The sequence below is a fragment of the Paramacrobiotus metropolitanus genome, unplaced genomic scaffold, assembly GCF_019649055.1.
Source record: "Paramacrobiotus metropolitanus isolate TYO unplaced genomic scaffold, Prichtersi_v1.0 Parri_scaffold0000016, whole genome shotgun sequence".
Lineage (NCBI taxonomy): Eukaryota > Metazoa > Tardigrada > Eutardigrada > Parachela > Macrobiotidae > Paramacrobiotus > Paramacrobiotus metropolitanus.
In genome coordinates, this window is record NW_026570236.1 from 789,409 (window position 1) to 807,294 (window position 17,886).

At 40.7% G+C, this 17,886-nt stretch overlaps 1 protein-coding gene and 1 long non-coding RNA gene across 4 annotated transcripts; one reads left to right on the forward strand and one right to left on the reverse strand.

The window, feature by feature from the left end:
* Positions 1 to 11,568: 11,568 nt before the first annotated feature.
* On the reverse strand, positions 11,569 to 14,850 carry LOC129585397 (uncharacterized). The gene is made up of 3 exons (XR_008690024.1): positions 14,391 to 14,850; positions 13,583 to 13,829; positions 11,569 to 12,416 (listed from the first exon to the last, which is right to left on the reverse strand). It is a non-coding gene; the product is annotated as an uncharacterized LOC129585397 (long non-coding RNA).
* Positions 11,713 to 17,632, forward strand: LOC129585396 (RNA-binding protein 25-like). 3 transcript variants are annotated; one of them, XM_055478056.1, is made up of 13 exons: positions 11,713 to 12,007; positions 12,097 to 12,229; positions 12,288 to 12,397; positions 13,573 to 13,914; positions 14,283 to 14,340; positions 14,447 to 14,725; positions 14,810 to 14,853; positions 14,915 to 14,995; positions 15,333 to 15,754; positions 16,026 to 16,351; positions 16,431 to 16,693; positions 16,815 to 16,961; positions 17,280 to 17,632. In XM_055478056.1, the coding sequence occupies exons 2-13, from the start codon at positions 12,130 to 12,132 to the stop codon at positions 17,379 to 17,381; spliced, it is 2,274 nt and encodes a 757-aa protein (XP_055334031.1). In that variant the 5' UTR covers positions 11,713 to 12,007; positions 12,097 to 12,129; the 3' UTR covers positions 17,382 to 17,632. The 3 variants fall into 3 exon arrangements, with proteins under 3 accessions (XP_055334031.1, XP_055334030.1, XP_055334033.1); XM_055478055.1 differs by having other exon boundaries at positions 11,713 to 12,229; XM_055478058.1 differs by lacking the exons at positions 11,713 to 12,007; positions 12,097 to 12,229 and adding an exon at positions 13,280 to 13,329.
* Positions 17,633 to 17,886: the final 254 nt, after the last annotated feature.

Genomic DNA, 17,886 nt, shown 5'->3' on the forward strand with positions numbered 1-17,886 from the left:
GGCGCGAGAGCTTAAAGACTTTGTCGTTATGTCAATAAGTTCGGCGTTAGTTCAGATGCATTCCCACTGTTCAGATGCCGCCAGACATAATGTCTGGCGCTGGCGTCTGGCGCGTTATGTCTGGCGCGGCATTCTCAGTTTTATCATAGGCTCCATGCAACATTCATAAATTTCTCACACGTTTTCGCGCGTTATTTTCGACTTTCTTACCAGTGTTACGCGACATTCTAATCTTTATACATGTATGACTCGACATTCTGAACTTTATCTCGTGCTGGGCACTGCAATTCCACATGTTTTGACACGACATTCAACTTTCAAGTTTGTGTTTCGGAAAGGTTCATGATGATGCATACTGTGTACAACTTTGCCATCATTCCTGAAGCAAAAAATTTTTTTTTGTGACCTTTCGTGACCTTTTGCATGATGTCGAAGTCGCAACTGATTGGGCATTTGGTACAACTTTGCATCCTAAACATTTCTACACAAAATTTATAGGTGACCTTTCCGTGACCTTTTGCATGGTGTCGAAGTCGCAACCGATTGGGCATTTGGTACAACTTTGCATCCTAAACATTTCTACACAAAAAATTTATAGGTGACCTTTTCGTGACCTTTTTGCATGGTGTCTGAAGTCTCAACCGATTGGGCATTTGGTACAACTTTGCATCCTAAACATTTCTACACAAAAATTTATAGGTGACCTTTCCGTGACCTTTCTGCATGGTGTCTAAAGTCGGAACCCATTGGGCATTTGTACAACTTTGCATCCTAAACATTTCTACCAAAATTTATGGTGACCTTTCGTGACTTTTGCATGTCTGAAGTCGGTTTATTGGGCATTTGGCACAACTTGCATCCTAAACATTCTAAAATTTATGGTGACCTTTCCGTAATTTTGTTTTTTGTTTCTGAAGTCGCAACTGATTAGATGTACAACTTTGCATCAAAAACAAAGTGCCACCTTCTACATGTGCCAAATCGGTTTATTTGCGTTAGTAATTTTGCATTCGACAACTAGTAAAATTTTTGTGTGACCTTTCGTAACTTTTTTTTTCATGTCTGAAGTCGGTTTGGTGGTTATTCAGCACAACTTTGCATCTTGAACAAGCCAAAGTAACACCTTCAGACAAATTATTTGCGTTTAGTATTATTCGAACCAAATTATTTGCTTTGTATTATCAACAACGTCAAAACTGCTTCATCATATCATCAAAAAAGATCGAGATGCCAGCACTGAAGAAACAATGGATGATTTCAATGCTTTGTTCAACAAAATTCAGACGTTGCCGTAATCATCCACTGTTTCGATTCAGTGCTGGCATCTCGATCTTTTTGATGATTATGACCAGAAGCAAATTTTGAACAAAATTCTAGTTGAATAATACTAAACGCAAATAAATTGGTTCGAAGGTGTTACTTTGGCTTGTTCAAGATGCAAAGTTGTGCTGAATACCCCACCAAAAACCGACTTCAGACATGAAAAAAAAAAAGTTACGAAAGGTCACACAAAAATTTTACCATAGGATTGTCGAGGATGCAAAATTATACTGAATGCACAAACAGAACCGATTTCAGGCACAATGTAGAAAGGTTAACAAAAGGTCACAAAAAAAAAGGTTTTGCATAAATTTTTTTTTTTTGGATGCAAAGTTGTACAATGCCTAATCAGTTGCGACTTCAGAAACCATGCACAAAGGTCACGGAAAGGTCACCTATAAATTTTTGTATAGAAATGTTTAGGATGCAAAGTTGTGCCAAATGCCCAATGGGTTCCGACTTCAGACACCATGCAGAAAGGTCACGGAAAGGTCACCTATAAATTTTTGTGTAGAAATGTTTAGGATGCAAAGTTGTGCCAAATGCCCAATCGGTTGCGACTTCGGACATCATGCAAAAAGGTCACGAAAGGTCACAAAAAAAAAATTTTTGCTTCAGGAATGATGGCAAAGTTGTACACAGTATGCATCATCATGAACCTTTCCGAAACACAAACTTGAAAGTTGAATGTCGTGTCAAAACATGTGGAATTGCAGTGCCCAGCACGAGATAAAGTTCAGAATGTCGAGTCATACATGTATAAAGATTAGAATGTCGCGTAACACTGGTAAGAAAGTCGAAAATAACGCGCGAAAACGTGTGAGAAATTTATGAATGTTGCATGGAGCCTATGATCAAACTGAGAATGCCGCGCCAGACATAACGCGCCAGACGCCAGCGCCAGACATTATGTCTGGCGGCATCTGAACAGTGGGAATGCATCTGAACTAACGCCGAACTTATTGACATAACGACAAAGTCTTTAAGCTCTCGCGCCACTCTTGTGGAGACACACCAGACATAAAGAAAAGTGAGTGGGAATGGCTTTACTGGCATGTTGACATAGCAAAGAAATTCTCGAGAATGTCGCGTCAATCAAGCGGCAAAGTTGTGGATGTACCTACACTGGCGTCATGTATAACAAAATTATTAAGAATGCCACGTTAAAAAGCAAGAAAGTGGTGAATGCCTTGTCAAGCATGCAAGAAAACAATCAATCATGTAAGAAAGTTGGGAGTGCCACGTCAAACATGTACGAGAGTTGTGAATGTCGCGTCGACCACGTAAGAAAGTTGAGAATGCTTTGTCAAGGATAAGAAAGAGAATGGGAGTACACCTGCACTTTCGCCAGGCATGATAGCATAACATCGAAACTCTTGAGAATGGCGCGCCACACTTGTGGGAAAGTCCAGAATGTCACGTCAGTCATAATGAAAAGACCGTAAGAGTGCACCTGCACTGACGGCAGACATGATGGCGTAACAACGAAACTCTTGAGCATGTCGCGCCACACTTGTAAGAAAGTCTAAAATGTCGTGTCAGGCATAAGGAAAAGAGGGCGGGAATGCACCTGACTTGCGCCAAACAAGCATTCCGTTCTCATGATTAATGTCAGTGTTCCCTTACATTTGCGATAATTACCACATTCCAACGTCTAACTGACGCCAGGTGTGCATTCCGTTCCCATCATTAGTGTAACTTAACGATGTGTAATTATCTGACTGGCGCCAAACATGCATTCAGTTCCCATGATTACTGTCGGTGTCCCCTTACATTTGCGATAATTACCACATTCCAACGTCTAACTGACACCAGGTGTGCATTCCGTTCCCATGATTAGTGTAACTTAACGATGTGTAATTATCTGACTGGCGCCAAACATGCATTCCGTTCCCATGATTACTGTCGGTGTCCCCTTACATTTGCGATAATTACCACATTCCAACGTCTAACTGACGCCAGGTGTACATTCCGTTCCCATCATTAGTGTAACTTAACGATGTGTAATTATCTGACTGGCGCCAAACATGCATTCCGTTCCCATGATTACTGACGGTGTCCCCTTACATTTGCGAATATTACCACATTCCAACGTCTAACTGACGCCAGGTGTGCATTCCGTTCCCATCATTAGTGTAACTTAACGATGTGTAATTATCTGACTGGCGCCAAACATGCATTCAGTTCCCATGATTACTGTCGGTGTCCTCTTACATTTGCGATAATTACCACATTCCAACGTCTAACTGACGCCAGGTGTGCATTCCGTTCCCATCATTAGTGTAACCTACTGATGTGTAATTATCTGACTGACGCCAAACATGCATTCCATTCCCATGATTACTGTCGGTGTTCCCTTACATTTGCGATAATTACCACATTCCAACTTCTAACTGGCTCCAAGTGTGCATTCCGTTCCCATTACTACTGTAACTTAATGATGTGCAATTAGCTGACTGGCGTCAAACATGCATTCGATTCATATCGAAAAAAGAAACGATTGCAAAACTTGAGCATATCACACTAAACCTGTTGGAAGTTCAGAGTGCCGTACCAAAACATTTAAAGAAGCCAAAAATATTATACTTGACTTGTGGGAAAGCATAAAATGTCGTGTCACATATGCAAGGAACTTGGGAATGTCATGTCACACATGCAACAAAGTTGGAAATGTAACGGCAAACATGCAAGAAAGTTGGGATTGTCATGTCAAATATGAAACAAAGTTAGAAATGTCACGTGAAACATCTAAGAAAGTTAGGAATGTCACGGCAAATATGCAGGGAAGTTAGAACTGTCACGTGAAACATACAAGAAAGTTGGAAATGTCACGGCAAACATGCAATAAAGTTAGAAACGTCACGTCAAACATGCAAGAAAGTTGAAAATGTCATGTCAAACATGCAACAAAGTTGGAAATGTAACGGCAAACATGCAACGAAGTTGGAAAATGTCACGGCAAACATGCAAGTTAGAAATGCCACTTTGAACATGTGCGTAAGATGGATTGTCGTTCTTCAAAAAGCGTGAAAGTAAGTCAATATATTTATTTCTTTTGCTAGTGCGGAAATGGAAGTTTTACAAAACAAAGAAACTGAAGCAAAAACTCCCAAAAGTGAAAAAAAACTCCCTAAAAGTTACGAAAATGTATGTTAAGTCAATGAGAATCCCAAAACGAAAGCCTCCGTTTTTTTTTGACTACGGAAAACTACAAGTTTTTCATCGAAATGTTGCAAAACGGAAGTTTTTCATATGAGTTTCCCGTAGATTTTTACATATGTTTCGATTTGAATACAAGCTCAATGAACGGAACGCGCATCATCTGGTCGCATTTGCTAACCATTCTTCCGATTTTTGTAACTTCTCTAGCATTATTCTTCTAGTATATTCGATGCAGTACCTTGCACTGCCAATTTACTCCCCGTTTCATCATATTTTGTGGTTGCTTCCATGCAGTTATATAACACCATAATACAGCAGCACAAAATATTACCGCTAGCGGCTTTTGTTTCAGCGACGAAGCCCAAAGCCATAACGATTTCAACCTGGCCGCAGACAAGCTAAAGCCGGTACAGATTTGGGGCATTCGCCCTCTTTTTTTTTTTTGCTTTTTTTTTTTTTAAATTTTTTTTTATTTTTATTTTTATTATATGCTAACAGTTACAAACTGCAAAATCGAAAACTACGACACTTGCTCCAACGACATCATGTCCCTGCGCATCCCTTCGAATATGGCGCGCTAGCTGGCAAAAAAAAAAAAATAGTGCGAATTTTTTTTTTTTGTACAAGTACAGAAAGAACACTCTAACTTACTCCATGCGAGTTCCAAACGGTAAAGTACTATAATCATCCAACAGCATCCGTTTATCGTATACTCGCCTGAGAGTTTTCGTCAGTTGAACGGTGCTGATTTCATGAGTGTTGACATTTCTTTTGATGGTTTCGGGATAGACAACGCGCACCGTTTGGCCATCATTCTTCAAGAGCGATTTCCAAAGGTTGTAGTCCATACTCTGGCCTGTTTGAACCAGCCCTTCCCCAGAATCGGCTAGGATATTCTCCGTATATCCATTTTGAGTAAAGCCTTTAATTTTACTTTCTATCCTTCCTGTATCTGTTTCGTAATAATAAACTTTGGGCCCCAGAGAAATAAACTTGACAATATGACTCTCCCGATTCTAACTGATTGCTCCATTCTCCAAGCATCGTACCTGTTGGTGGCTGCCACTCGCCTGACCGCTGAACAAAAATAACGGAATCTGTGTCAAAATAAAGTACTCGTTCACCTAACTTCTCAAGCATATCCAAAAGTTTCAGCCGGGCATAACTCGTCGTAAAGGCTGCGATAGGGATATTGGCGGTGTACGATCCTTCTAGATAGTCGTCGATTTTGGAAATAGTTGCCATGACACATTCAGGACTGAAGATATGGACATTGTGGATCCAGGTAGATTTTGATACGAGGAAGTCATAGTAATCTTTCGGCTTGAAGAAAATTTTCGTCTGATGAAGATTGTCATTTTGTCCGAATTTGCCCCAGAATGAGTTCAGCATCAACTTTGCAACTGCTTTTCGGCCTGGATTGTCTTCGATTTGCGAGGAATCCAGTTCAATACCTTCCACGTCCTTCACTTTTATGACAAACTCCAACCGTTCCGCTTCAGTGGTGCAGTTACTTGGCCATCCACTTGCCTGAATTTTTTCTTTGAGGAATGTGTTAACAAAGTCTTCAAACAATTTTTCTTTCCGTATTTCCCAATGCCAGACTTCATGAACAGCAACAACTTTGTACCCACGTAAAATCGCATGATGCAGTTCGGGAGTAGTCCACACACCTTCCAGCAATCGCTCCTTGTCGCCATGCGTGCAAAATCGTTTTGCCGAAGCTCTGCACATTTACTGCAGAGTGCGAAGATTAACTTTCCATTTATAGTTGCAGGCAAAACAGGAAATAAGCACTGTCCCGGCGCAAGCACTGTACACTTTACAAATCCAAAATATTCGCTTATATCCTTAAAGTCTGCTGTTATAATTTTCGGATGCCCGATTGGATACACACAATTCTTGTTGACATAAGGATACAAAGAGACGATATCATAGTGATGGATCTTCTCATTCGGACCGCATTCGTAAAGTAGCCTGTTTGCGTTAGTACGGCCGCCCTTAAATGCTTCTTTTGGTTGAAGAGGACTGCGGAGGGACATATCGTTCATATACTGCCGAATGCTTGGATTTTTTAACTGCTCGCGCCACTGGCATGACCACATTTCCACAAAGTTGAAGCGCCGAGCTTTTATAGAACAAACTTTGATCCGGTATTCTTCGTAAACTTCTTGCATAGTCTTGTTTGAAAAAGGCGAACGGTCATTTGCGTTGGTGCAGTCCGGATGTCCATGAAAAACGCATCCGTTGTATTCGTAAACCGTGTTGGTAACTTGATCGTAGCCGTCCACAAAATAATCATTAATACGTTTCTCTTTTCCATTTCGCCCATGCTCGATTCGCCAATCAGCTTGTGTTTTGTTAACCCAGGTCAGCCACTGAGTTGCTTCCATGCTGGTTATTCTGTTGGTTTGGTAACCGTGAGCTGAAATGACTCCGATTTCTTCCTTCCGGAGATTAAAAGTTCGAAAAATTTCAAACAAGCTGAAGCAATGGTTACGGATTTAAAGGGATCAATGCACGCTAGAGCCATAAAATCATCTCGGAATTTTAAGGCACATTTCCGCAAAACTGACACGTCCATTGAACAGTAGCTGGTTAACTGCTGCCGAAAGTCAAAACGTCCTTGCTTCTTGTTTTTCGCCTGTATACCATTTAAAGAATTCGACCTGCTTGGCGGCACACATTGCTTCGATACCGTAAGAAGACGGGTTTGGGAAGGGAATAATTTTATCCCAATTTTCCGGCTGATTAATTTTGTGAGGGAAGTCACCTTTCTTCTCATCAGATTTAAGACCGACCGCTTTAGGAAATTTAGACAAAGCCAGCTGCACAAAGTTAAGCGTATCCACGGCGTTCATGTCCAAAGCTTTGTAGCGAATATTCAGCAGCTGACTACCACGGCAAAGAATGTCCGGCTTCAAGTTATTGTCTATCATGTGGGCCAAAATGAAATGTCCATCGTATCCTCGCAGATTGTGCGCAATTATCGTGTAGCCACGATGCTCTTCACGGAAAAGCCATTTGCAAAAGTTTGCGATGACATCATAACCGGCTAGAGGAGTACCATCAGGAGGAAAACGATATTCCTTTCCGCAGCAATACTGCGCGACGACGTAGTTTGGAATGTGAGTACCATCGACCGACGTGTAAGTTTCGAAATCAAAGAAAATGTACTTCGGATTAGCATCCAATTCTTCTGGTTCAAGAGGTTGGAAGTAACATTTATGCGAATTTTGAGGCACCCAGTCTTTGCAGGTTGAGCAGTACATTTCGTCACAGTTATGAACCTGATCCGGGCGATTGAGCATATTCACAAACTTGTTGCACTTGGAGCAGATGAAAAGATCCTCGCAAAGCGTCCTTCCATTTTTTCGTAAAGTCTTGTGCACATCAAAGCACTCTTTGTTGGTGAAAGTTCGTCCACAATCGGGGCATAACTTTGGGTCACTGGCCTTGCAATCGCTTTTACTGCGATAACACATGTTGCATCTCTGTTCACAGCGATGATCTGTCTTTCGGCCGTATCCTTGATCGCAGTTTGTGCAATAATAACTCTGCATGTGGTATCCAGATGGTTTAGTTATCAGATCGAAATGATTTTTATCGTACATTAAGTAAATCTGCTTCATTCCCGGTTTCTTCTTCTCCGGCACTTGAGCGATAAGAGTGTTTCCTTCCTGCACAGAAATAACCTTGACTTGACACTTTAAAACGCGTTGAAAAGCCGGCAAATCTTCCAACCCAAACATTTTTCCAATAGTGAGACCCGCATCTTGGACCAACTGACACGCGAGTTTTTCCAACTTACGCCCTCTAGGATTAGTTAAAGCTTTCCATTTCATCTTGTCTTTGCCGCTGACATCATGAGTGTTTCTGAAATGACCGAGCGCCAATGCTGCAGGTAAGCAAAGGTTGTTTCCTGTTGTCACTGTAACAATAGACGAGCTGAATCGTTTTCGGTCAACCGTAGTATGGATATGTTTTCTTCTTCTTCCACCAGCCGGTATTACGGTCCGAACAATTGTAATTTGAAAACTTTCGTCGATGCAGAATGAGTTGCTTGAATTAATCATGACCATCATATCCATAAGGTCGTCAATCTTGAAATCTTGTAACCTTTTCATATGAAGATCAGCTTTGCGGTTGAGTGTATGACTGGAGAGAAGGATGACGATTCTGTCGTCTGGTCCGAATTCTTTCGTAATGACACTGAATATAGCTTCGAACACTTTGGGCATTGCTTCCATTGAGGTGACAGGATCGAATTTCATATTGAGGTTTTCGATTTTAACGCGATACGTGATTTCCGATGTTGAAAATTTCTTTGTTTGCTTTTCGTTGATCTTTTCCAGAGTAAAGTACTTTGTCCAGTCTGTGGATTCCAGTCCCCTTGATCCACCGCTCTGTATGGCGTTAGCTTCCCGGTATTCACGAATGAGCTTTTGTTTCCCGTACAGATTGGCAATTGCATCGAGAGAAAACAGCCCTTCTGCCTTTTCTGGCCAGTTTTCATGCAACCATTGTTGCAGAAACTCGGCATAAAAGCGCAAAACTTCATCCAAGTTAAACATGGTTTCTGCTTACCTGCGATTAGTAATCCGCAAGCACAACAATAGCAAATGGCGGGTAACGGCCAGTAATCCAGTTAACACATAAATGCTTAGCTCGAAAACAAAAAAAGAAAACCTTTAGGAACAAAACAATCAATGAGACGAGAATGGAATACAAAGCGTGCTAAATACCTTTTACTATAAGCTATGCAGCTTCACATCTACTGCAACTTTTTACAGTTTCCTATGAAAAATTGTGTAGTCTAAGCTGCCAAAAGGGCAGAACATGCAGTTTGATGGATGGTTTTAGAGTCTTCAGTGCAAGTGTACTGTTTAATATGGCAATTGTACGACGCCCGTTCAGATAGAAATGCAGTTGTCGACAGAAATGTCGAGACTTAGAGGCACGAAGAATAGCGTATGGACGTGTGCGTGGTTAAATGTCTACAGAAACTGACAGATCACAGATGACAATTGCGATACGTGTGCTAAAATCGCAAAGTTCATGAAAATTGTGCACAATCAAACAAATAACGTGCAACAAAAGTGCACGCAGCTCGTCAGATGTTTGTGAAAGATACGCACTGTAAAACGTTTTGGGCCTTACACACTTGCGGACAATGAGATGTTTATGGAAACTGGCATACATACAACAGTCAGATGTACCTTAGAAATGAGTATGTTGCAGAACTGTACGAATAATATGAGTAGGTAGAAACAAAATGTTCAGATGTTTGTAAGTAATCTGTACCCCTAGGATACGACATGAGAGTATACCAGCAGTTAGATATCTAAAGAAACTGTGTGTTGTGAGTTATTAAGGAATGAGCATGTTTTGACAGATCAGACGCCAAGGAAACATGTGTACGAGAATCATTAAAACACAATCTTCACCCAAACTTGCGCATAATGAGATGCCTATGTAAAAGACATATGTCAAATCACGAGCATTCATATTAAAACACAATCTTAACTCAGAGAAGAGCAAAAGTAGTAATAAAATATAAGTTAGATAGTTATTTTACGTAATAAATATAAAAATTAGATAAAATATGTAAAATAGATTTTATTCCATATCACCCGTTACTCTTCTGGTGAGAAATACGGGTAATATGTGGATTGGTTCCGATAATAATCGGGCGTCGGTGCGGAAGTATTGCTCCCGTAACTATAATTAGGCGAAACGATCGCGACGTTGGAGCCATCATGGTCCGATTCCAAAAGGTCGCCAAGGCGGCGAGATAATAAAGCACTTTCAATACGAGTAACGAAAACACAGATCATCAGGCATGTGTACGCGACCACTGAGGGAGCTGTTCGACGAGTGTACGAACGGTTAATCATGATTATTTATCTGAATTGCAATTCCTTAAACTGTGACCATTGTACTCACTCTTCACAAGTCAAATAAATGAATGAACAGAACTGAATTTGTGATCAATATATATGACCATAGAATAATAGACCTGAGTTATATAATTAGACTTCGTACTCATATTCGTATGCTAATTGCGACAGCTTGCCACCAGTAAGAGGATTTCCATATCGACTATATGACTTTTACAAAATCGAATAGTCATGAAAATAGAAATTCATCTTGTGCATGTCCTTGCTAAATTTTAGTTGAATGAATAAGAAATTTCCGCTGACAGCTATTCTCGGGTACACAGAACAATGGTATTAATTAATACGTTCAGTGTAACTGTGTATGTGTCGAAATTAAAAGATGAGTCTGCAACGTAGATCTGTAACGATTATGTTAACATGGATGAGTTATAAACAATGTACTCGTAGCAACTAGCACGATCTCGTTATATACGTAATTTCGTGAATCAGGTGAGCAACGCACAACCATGCCGGAAAAAAGTTCGAAGATCTGATTTACGGCATTTATAGTGCAACCATATTCACTGTTCATAATTAAATGTGGTATACTCTGCCGGTAACAATAATTTATAACTGTTACTGTTAGTACCGGTAATACTATAATTATAATAATCTGTCGGAATAGCTGCTACTGCTTTTGATTTCAATCATTTTAATGTGTAGCTAGCGCTTGCCTACAGCTACAGTATCTACTGCATCAATCTGCATGAATTAACTTCCTGTTATGAACATGATCATTGGCTATTCGCAAATAAATTCATTTCTAAGAGCCACCCGCCCACGTTCTGCCTTCGGCTTTCGATATTTTATTCTAAGAAATTTAATTAGTTTTAAACATTAATTAATTTTGGAAGCGGGTAGTGCCTCTAATTACTTACATCTAATGCAACACCGAATTATGAGAATATTTGACTCGGATGTCGATTCAAAATTAAAGTTGCGTAAAGCATGGAATTGTTCACCATGTCGTTTAATAAATTGATAAGCGGAACTGCCAGCAAGCCAGTAACTCCCATGAAAATGTTTCATTACTCTGTGGTGCAAGTTGCAACTAAAGTGGTGCATATAGTTGGAATTTGAAAGTCACTTTTACCAAAAAAATTCTGACAATTATTGTGTCCTTACCGTAATTATAATTATTTTAATAAGTAAGTTTACACCAAATACAAATTAATAAGTACAATACCAAGGACAATACTGCGATTCAGTGGACACCGCAGTATAGGGCGGTTGGCGTAATGTTAAGACTCAAAAATGCGCATTGCGCACCACGCAAGCATCCATACTGGCCCAAAACGCCAAAGCTTCAAAAGACTGAGCCGTGATTTCCACCGTTTTCGGACAGATTTATCATTTCTGATTTCTGCCACTTTTTTTAGTGGGCTAAAGTGCATTTGTGTCCCTTATATTCTGTGGTGTTAATATTCATTTTGACTACCGTAGCTTTTGCGCATCCATTCTCCTTAATGGTCTTCCTTCTGATGTCGTTACTTTGACTTCTTATATTCGTGTTTCACCCTTACGGTTGAGGGGTTTAATCTTTGGTGATACTGAGATACTGGCCAGTTTTGTCGGATTTCGTGAACGTAAGATTACAGCAGGATATACGACTGATCATTTCTCTTGGCAAAACCTTTAGTGTTCGTCGTTGACGGTGAACATGTCCTATCCACAGTATGGGGGATTTAGTGGCCCAGGAACCCCACCAATGTTTAATGGCCGTCCAAATATGCTGCCAGCACAAGGCCAGGTTCCTGGCGGACGCATGCCGTTTGCTCCTGCTCCCTACATGAATCCACGTGGCCCAGGTGACTGGGATAATATCTGCTTAGTTTTCTGCTAGGATGACCAGAAATGTGTATGCAGGTGGTCCACCGCCACAAGGACCAGGGCAGACGGGACCACAGAATCCTCTGCTGCAGAATATTGCTCCATTCTCTGTCAATCCCACTCCACAGCCGTATTTTCCCACTGGGGTAGGTTTCCATTTAGAAACTATGATATTGAATCTTTATTTTAATATAACACTATTCCGTTCATTGCGAAAGATTGCATTTGGTTTTGACTATATTATCTGTATTAGAACCGTAGAACGGAGGAAAAAACGTCAATATTTTTGTAAGTTCTGTTAAATGGTGCGGCGAATTGTTAATTCCTTGTAAGTCGCAAAGATAATGTATAACCCCTAACAGGGAAATGTTGAAGAAGATGTGCTAACATTACATGGCATACTGTATGTCGTGCTGAATTAAGAAATTTCGCATATTCGTTGATGTTTGTAAATCATAAGATAATGCGGGTAGTTTGCACCGCTGTAGACTATCAGATGCTAATAATCATTTTTTTGGGAATTTAGCTGAATTAAACGTAATATCTATATTTTTCGGACATTTAAGTAACTGATTATTTTGATCTGTTCTTTTTCCTTCCGCTCTTGTAATCAGTAATCTGCTTCACGTGATGCCATACGCACAGGAATCGCTCTCGTTCGTCTCGATATTTGTCATGTAAGTTATGTTTATTCCAGTCTAAGTGAACTCGATCTTGACTCTTGAGATTTAAAGCTGCAGGTTGTATAATAGTGCATATTTGGAACGTTTTGTAGTTTGCGATTTTGCGGAGCGATGATGATAATATACCGTAGATAATTATTATGTGCAGGTAGCCATAGTTGGAAAGTCTTGAAGCAGTCAACTGGCTGTTGCCTGCTTCTGCAGCTTGGTAATGAATTATTTGCTATTATTTGAAGTTTGCTTCGATTATATACTAGAGTGACTGGTTTAGTAGCAGAAGTAAATTAACAGCGTATCAGAAACTCACTAGGTGGATTTCGTGCTCAATGGAAGACATTCTTTCAGATGGATGTTGTATTATCAAGTTGTTTTGGGACGCTGATGTTCGCCATTAGGTATTTCAAAATGAAGCCTGGTTGTTGGTATTATTTTTCGCTTGCATCATCCTAATACAGTTTTTACAAAGATTTTGGTTTTTCTGTAATTTCCTAGTATTGATTTTCATAGAGTGAAGTGTACGTGCTTAGTGCTAGGAATGTTGTTGGAAGCTGCTCAGAATAAACCCTCGATAGTGTGTGAACATGGAATTGATTCATAAAATTGGAGCACAAGGGCAGCAACTTCTTGCCATATTTTAGAACGAATTACCTCCCGTAAATGGCGTTCCTTATCCACCCCCGCGCGTTCCCGGCTTCGGCATGCCCCCGCGTCCACCCGGCGGACCGATGCCCATGCCGCCGCAGATGCCGTTTGGCGCTCCTCCCATGCCGGGACAAGTGCCCAATTTCCGTGCCGTGCCTCCGCCAGCCGGCCCGCCAACGTTTGCTAAAGAAGGTAAACGGGAACGGGGTTCTGGCAAGTACGGTTTTCCGGCCGCGCAAGAATCGAAGGTTAACTATGATCCGGAAAGCGTCGTTACAATATTTATTGGGAACATTGATGAGCGGGCTTCGGAAATATTAATGCGAAATCTCATCCAGGTTTGTGAGAATTAATTGGAAGAAAATTCTGCTAAAAATGACTAGTTTCAGTTTCGTGCTAGTTTCAGAAACTGTCGTTTTATAGCACTCTTACTGTCGATTAGGCATTTCGTATATGTGATGTTATATATACTCTGCTGTGAGCAGAAATTGTATTTCGGTGAGGAAGCGTGTAGTGCAATGGCTGTGGAAAACCTCTCTTCTAAGGTTTTGACATACCCAATAGAATGAACCCGATAGACTCTTGAGCGTTTGCGTTAAATCGGCATTTAGAAATTTTTTATTTTTTCTACAAAACGCAGCAGATTAAACAGTTAAGAACCGAGTAGAATCTACCCTTCGGCGTTTTACGAGGTTTGTTATTGCAGAAATGTGGCAATGTGGCGAACTGGAAGCGCGTACATGGAGCGAACAATAAACTCCAAGGTACAGTTACTGTAATTCGTTTTGAAAACTGTTTCTGAGCTTTTACTCACCGCTTGTGGATTTATACAAATAACATTGTCAAAACAACATTGCTGTATCGGCACAGCTTTTGGATTCTGTGATTTCTTCGACGCTGAGTCCGCCCTTCGTGCCATTCGTCTGCTGGATAAGGTGCGGCTGGCCGCCCGGGATTTACAAGTGAAGATTGGAAATAAACAACATCCACTGATTCTGGCTTACCAGACCGTGATGAAATCCAGGCTGGGTCCGGATGCCCCGGAGGACGCTGTGGATGAAGGCACTAAACTGCAGGATCAGGTGTTGGCACGTGAGATCCAGATAATTATCGATGATCACGAAGATGAACTGTCCAAACCGCTTCCAGGTATTGACAAAAATTTAATATCATTGATGAAATGAGCAGCATTGGGAATGATTTTTTGTGCAAACCTCTGAATTTTTGTTGCAGAAGAAAAAGCGTTGGCCGCGAGAAAGAAATCAGATAAAGACGCGGTAATTTGAACTCTGATTTGATTTTTCCTGTTTTAAAAATGCAGTTGTTGCTTGGTAACAGAGCATCGAAGAGATTGAAATGGAAGACGACAAACGCCAGCTAATCAGTCGTGAAATCCAGAATTTCCGTGATACTTACAAGGTAAGGTGATACTGGTACGTTTTTTATTTGATAGATATAAAATTAAATTGATATAATTTGTTTATAAAATCTCCGGGGATATCTTTCCGTATGATATAAACTAGAAAACGTCAATGCCAGTGTTTTCTCAGGCTTGAAGAGCGCTTAATAGTTGTGTGCGCATATCCAAACCCGGTTTTGGGTGAGTGTGAAAAAAATATGAAAAATGCGAGAAGAAATTAATAATTATTAATCGCGAAAAAACCTTTGTGGTTTAACTGTGGGGGACTGTTGGATGGGGCGGATGCTTCATCTCGAAAACAGTGTCATAAAGTTTCTGGCTTGTTTGTTTTATCAGGGCTCCGATGAAGTTTTAGAGGAACGTATCAAAGCAGCTGGACGGGCCCAGCGGAAACCTGTGGGTGAACGCGGGGATTCTCCAACCAGCAACGCCTCCGTCGACACCACCTCGGGCAACTCGTCGCAGAAGAGGCCACCCCGGAAAAGCCGTTCGCCCAGTCCCGCGTCCTCCTCATCATCCGAGGAGGTCGTCAACGTTCCCAGTCGACGCAGAGACATTCGGCGCCTAGCAGAACTGGAGAAGGAATATCAGGATCAGCTGGAGAAATGGTTAGATAGGGAGAAGAGAGTGTCGCGGGAGCGCGACAAGGATGACTCTCGGGAACGGTCCAAGCGGTCGGAGGAGAAGAAAAATGCTAAGAGATTGATCAGGGTGTACGAGGATTACGACGACGACAAAATGGATAACGAGTTTTATGGGTAAGCGCGATTGTTAATAAAACTTTATCGAAGAATCAATCATCTACTGTTTTCGTTTACTCAGCTGAAACTTCTGTGATTAAGGAAGCGCTTTTGTAAGCGATAAACTATTTTCCGGGGTTATTTTTCTTATAAAAGTAAAATAAATAAAACGTTTATTAAGTTTTATATTATAGAATATTTGAATTTTAGTGGACTTTTTTTAATCTTCCGATTATGTAGTTCGAAGTTTTTTTTGTAAACGTATTTTTACCTGGCTTTTTTTCTGTAGGGGTAAGGCGTTGGCGAGGCTAATAAAAGACAGAGAAAAAGAGCTGGATGCCGACAAGAAAGACCGTGAACGGGAAACGAAAATGTTGGAAGAGTTGAAACAGCGATTAATCGACGAAGGTCGTGACTCGTTCGAAGCAGAAGAGCATGTGAAAAAAGTGGAGCTGGAACAGAATGAACATATGATATCGCAGAACTTCAAGGAAGCCCTCAGTTCCCTCAACGAACCAAATAGCTCCCTGAACGAGCCCATTAGTTCCCCGTTGAGTAAAGAAAGTTTGAAGGATTCTGACGAGATCAAACAAGAAAGTCAGTCCGAAGGCCTGCGTGAGTTACCTGTTATTTTATGAAGTAGTAATTAGCGTACAAATGGGAGTGAAGTTAATACGTGATGTTGATTTTACAGCAAATTCCACGATCTCCTTCCAACAAGCCACCAGTCGGCTAGCCAAGCGGATGCATGGCAGTAATACGATGTTCAGTCAGTCGGACGAGGAAGGGGAAGAGCCGGACAAGCGGAAGCGATTGTTTAGAAACGATGAGGAGGTGGATAGGAAGCGCGTCTTGTCGGATCAACGCAAAGCTCAAGCCAAGCGTCTAATTGAGAGTATTCCCACGAGGAAGGAAGAGTTGTTCGATTATCCTATTTCGTGGGATTCCCTTGATAAGGTACGGCGTTCTCCTTTTGTTTGCGTTTCATTGGTTTCAGGACGGCCTCCGTGTTTTCGGAGATTAGTAAAAATCTGCTGTGTTTCTTACTAGTTATTTTTATTTTGTTGCTTGCTCATAGAGTCTAATGGATGGGCGCGTTAAACCGTGGATTAACAAGAAAATCCAGGAATATATTGGTGAAGAAGAGCAAACACTGGTAGAATTTATCGCACAAAAGATTAGCAGCCGAGCCACTCCTCGCAGTATTATCGGCGACATATCGATGGTAAGTTTCATCATTTGCATTACGTTTACCCTTATAGCAAGAACAGAAAGAAACTCATAATTTCTTTTCTGTTTGATATATAATCTGTCGTCCTTTGTTTTATTTGAAGTAAAATGTGAATGTTTTGTTAAATTTTGTCTGTTATAGTGATAATTTTGTTGGAGTATTTATTTATAACGTAATTATAAAACGTGCTCATGATATGACGTAGATCTGTATAACGGCATACTTTAGCATTTCGGTTTGATGCGACTAATACTGTGAAACACAATGAGGCATGATCGCATTACTTTTTCTGAACAAACATGTGCTTTGCAGGTGCTGGACGAAGATGCTGAAATTTTTGTAGTTAAATTATGGAGATTGTTGGTGTATGAAACGGAAATGAAGAAAGCGATGCCCGCAGAGGCAAATCACTAAATGGTGCGTTTTGTTTTTGTGGTAAGCTTTGGGTTGTGTTTTGTCTTCTCAGCAAGAAAATTTGCTTAAAATTTTTTCGCGCAATTTTGCTGTTGTATTTTTGACGTTTTGAACAATAACTATTTTGTCATCGTTTATCATTCCGATTCGTTTACGGTGGAAGCTATTTCTGTGACTATGTATTGTCAGTTTATGACAGGACGTGGAAAATCATAAGGACATCTGGTGTACATAAAACATTATACGATTAATTCCATTCTTTGCAACAATAGCGGCGCCGGCGCGCAGAATGCTGATGCTTATTCTGAACATTCCAAAACCCGGAAGCAGTGAAGCACTAATACAGATATTAGTGGTATGTAGTATTATACAAATATTACGAGTGTGTGTTTTGAACAGGGGGCTCTCGATTGCGATCAGCGAATTGTCATTACCACATGATTTTCGTTGTCCGTTGTAAATTCACAAATCTATGTAGCGGGTTATCCATTTAAAAAATGAAGGA

Excerpts from the sequence above, each read along its gene's own strand:
- LOC129585396 (XM_055478055.1), top strand. The coding sequence starts at position 12,082 with ATGTCCTATCCACAGTATGGGGGATTTAGTGGCCCAGGAACCCCACCA. Across the intron at positions 15,755-16,025 it reads ATGGATAACGAGTTTTATGG|GGGTAAGGCGTTGGCGAGGC; the intron begins GTAAGCGCGATT and ends TTTTTTCTGTAG. Across the intron at positions 16,694-16,814 it reads CGTGGGATTCCCTTGATAAG|AGTCTAATGGATGGGCGCGT; the intron begins GTACGGCGTTCT and ends GCTTGCTCATAG.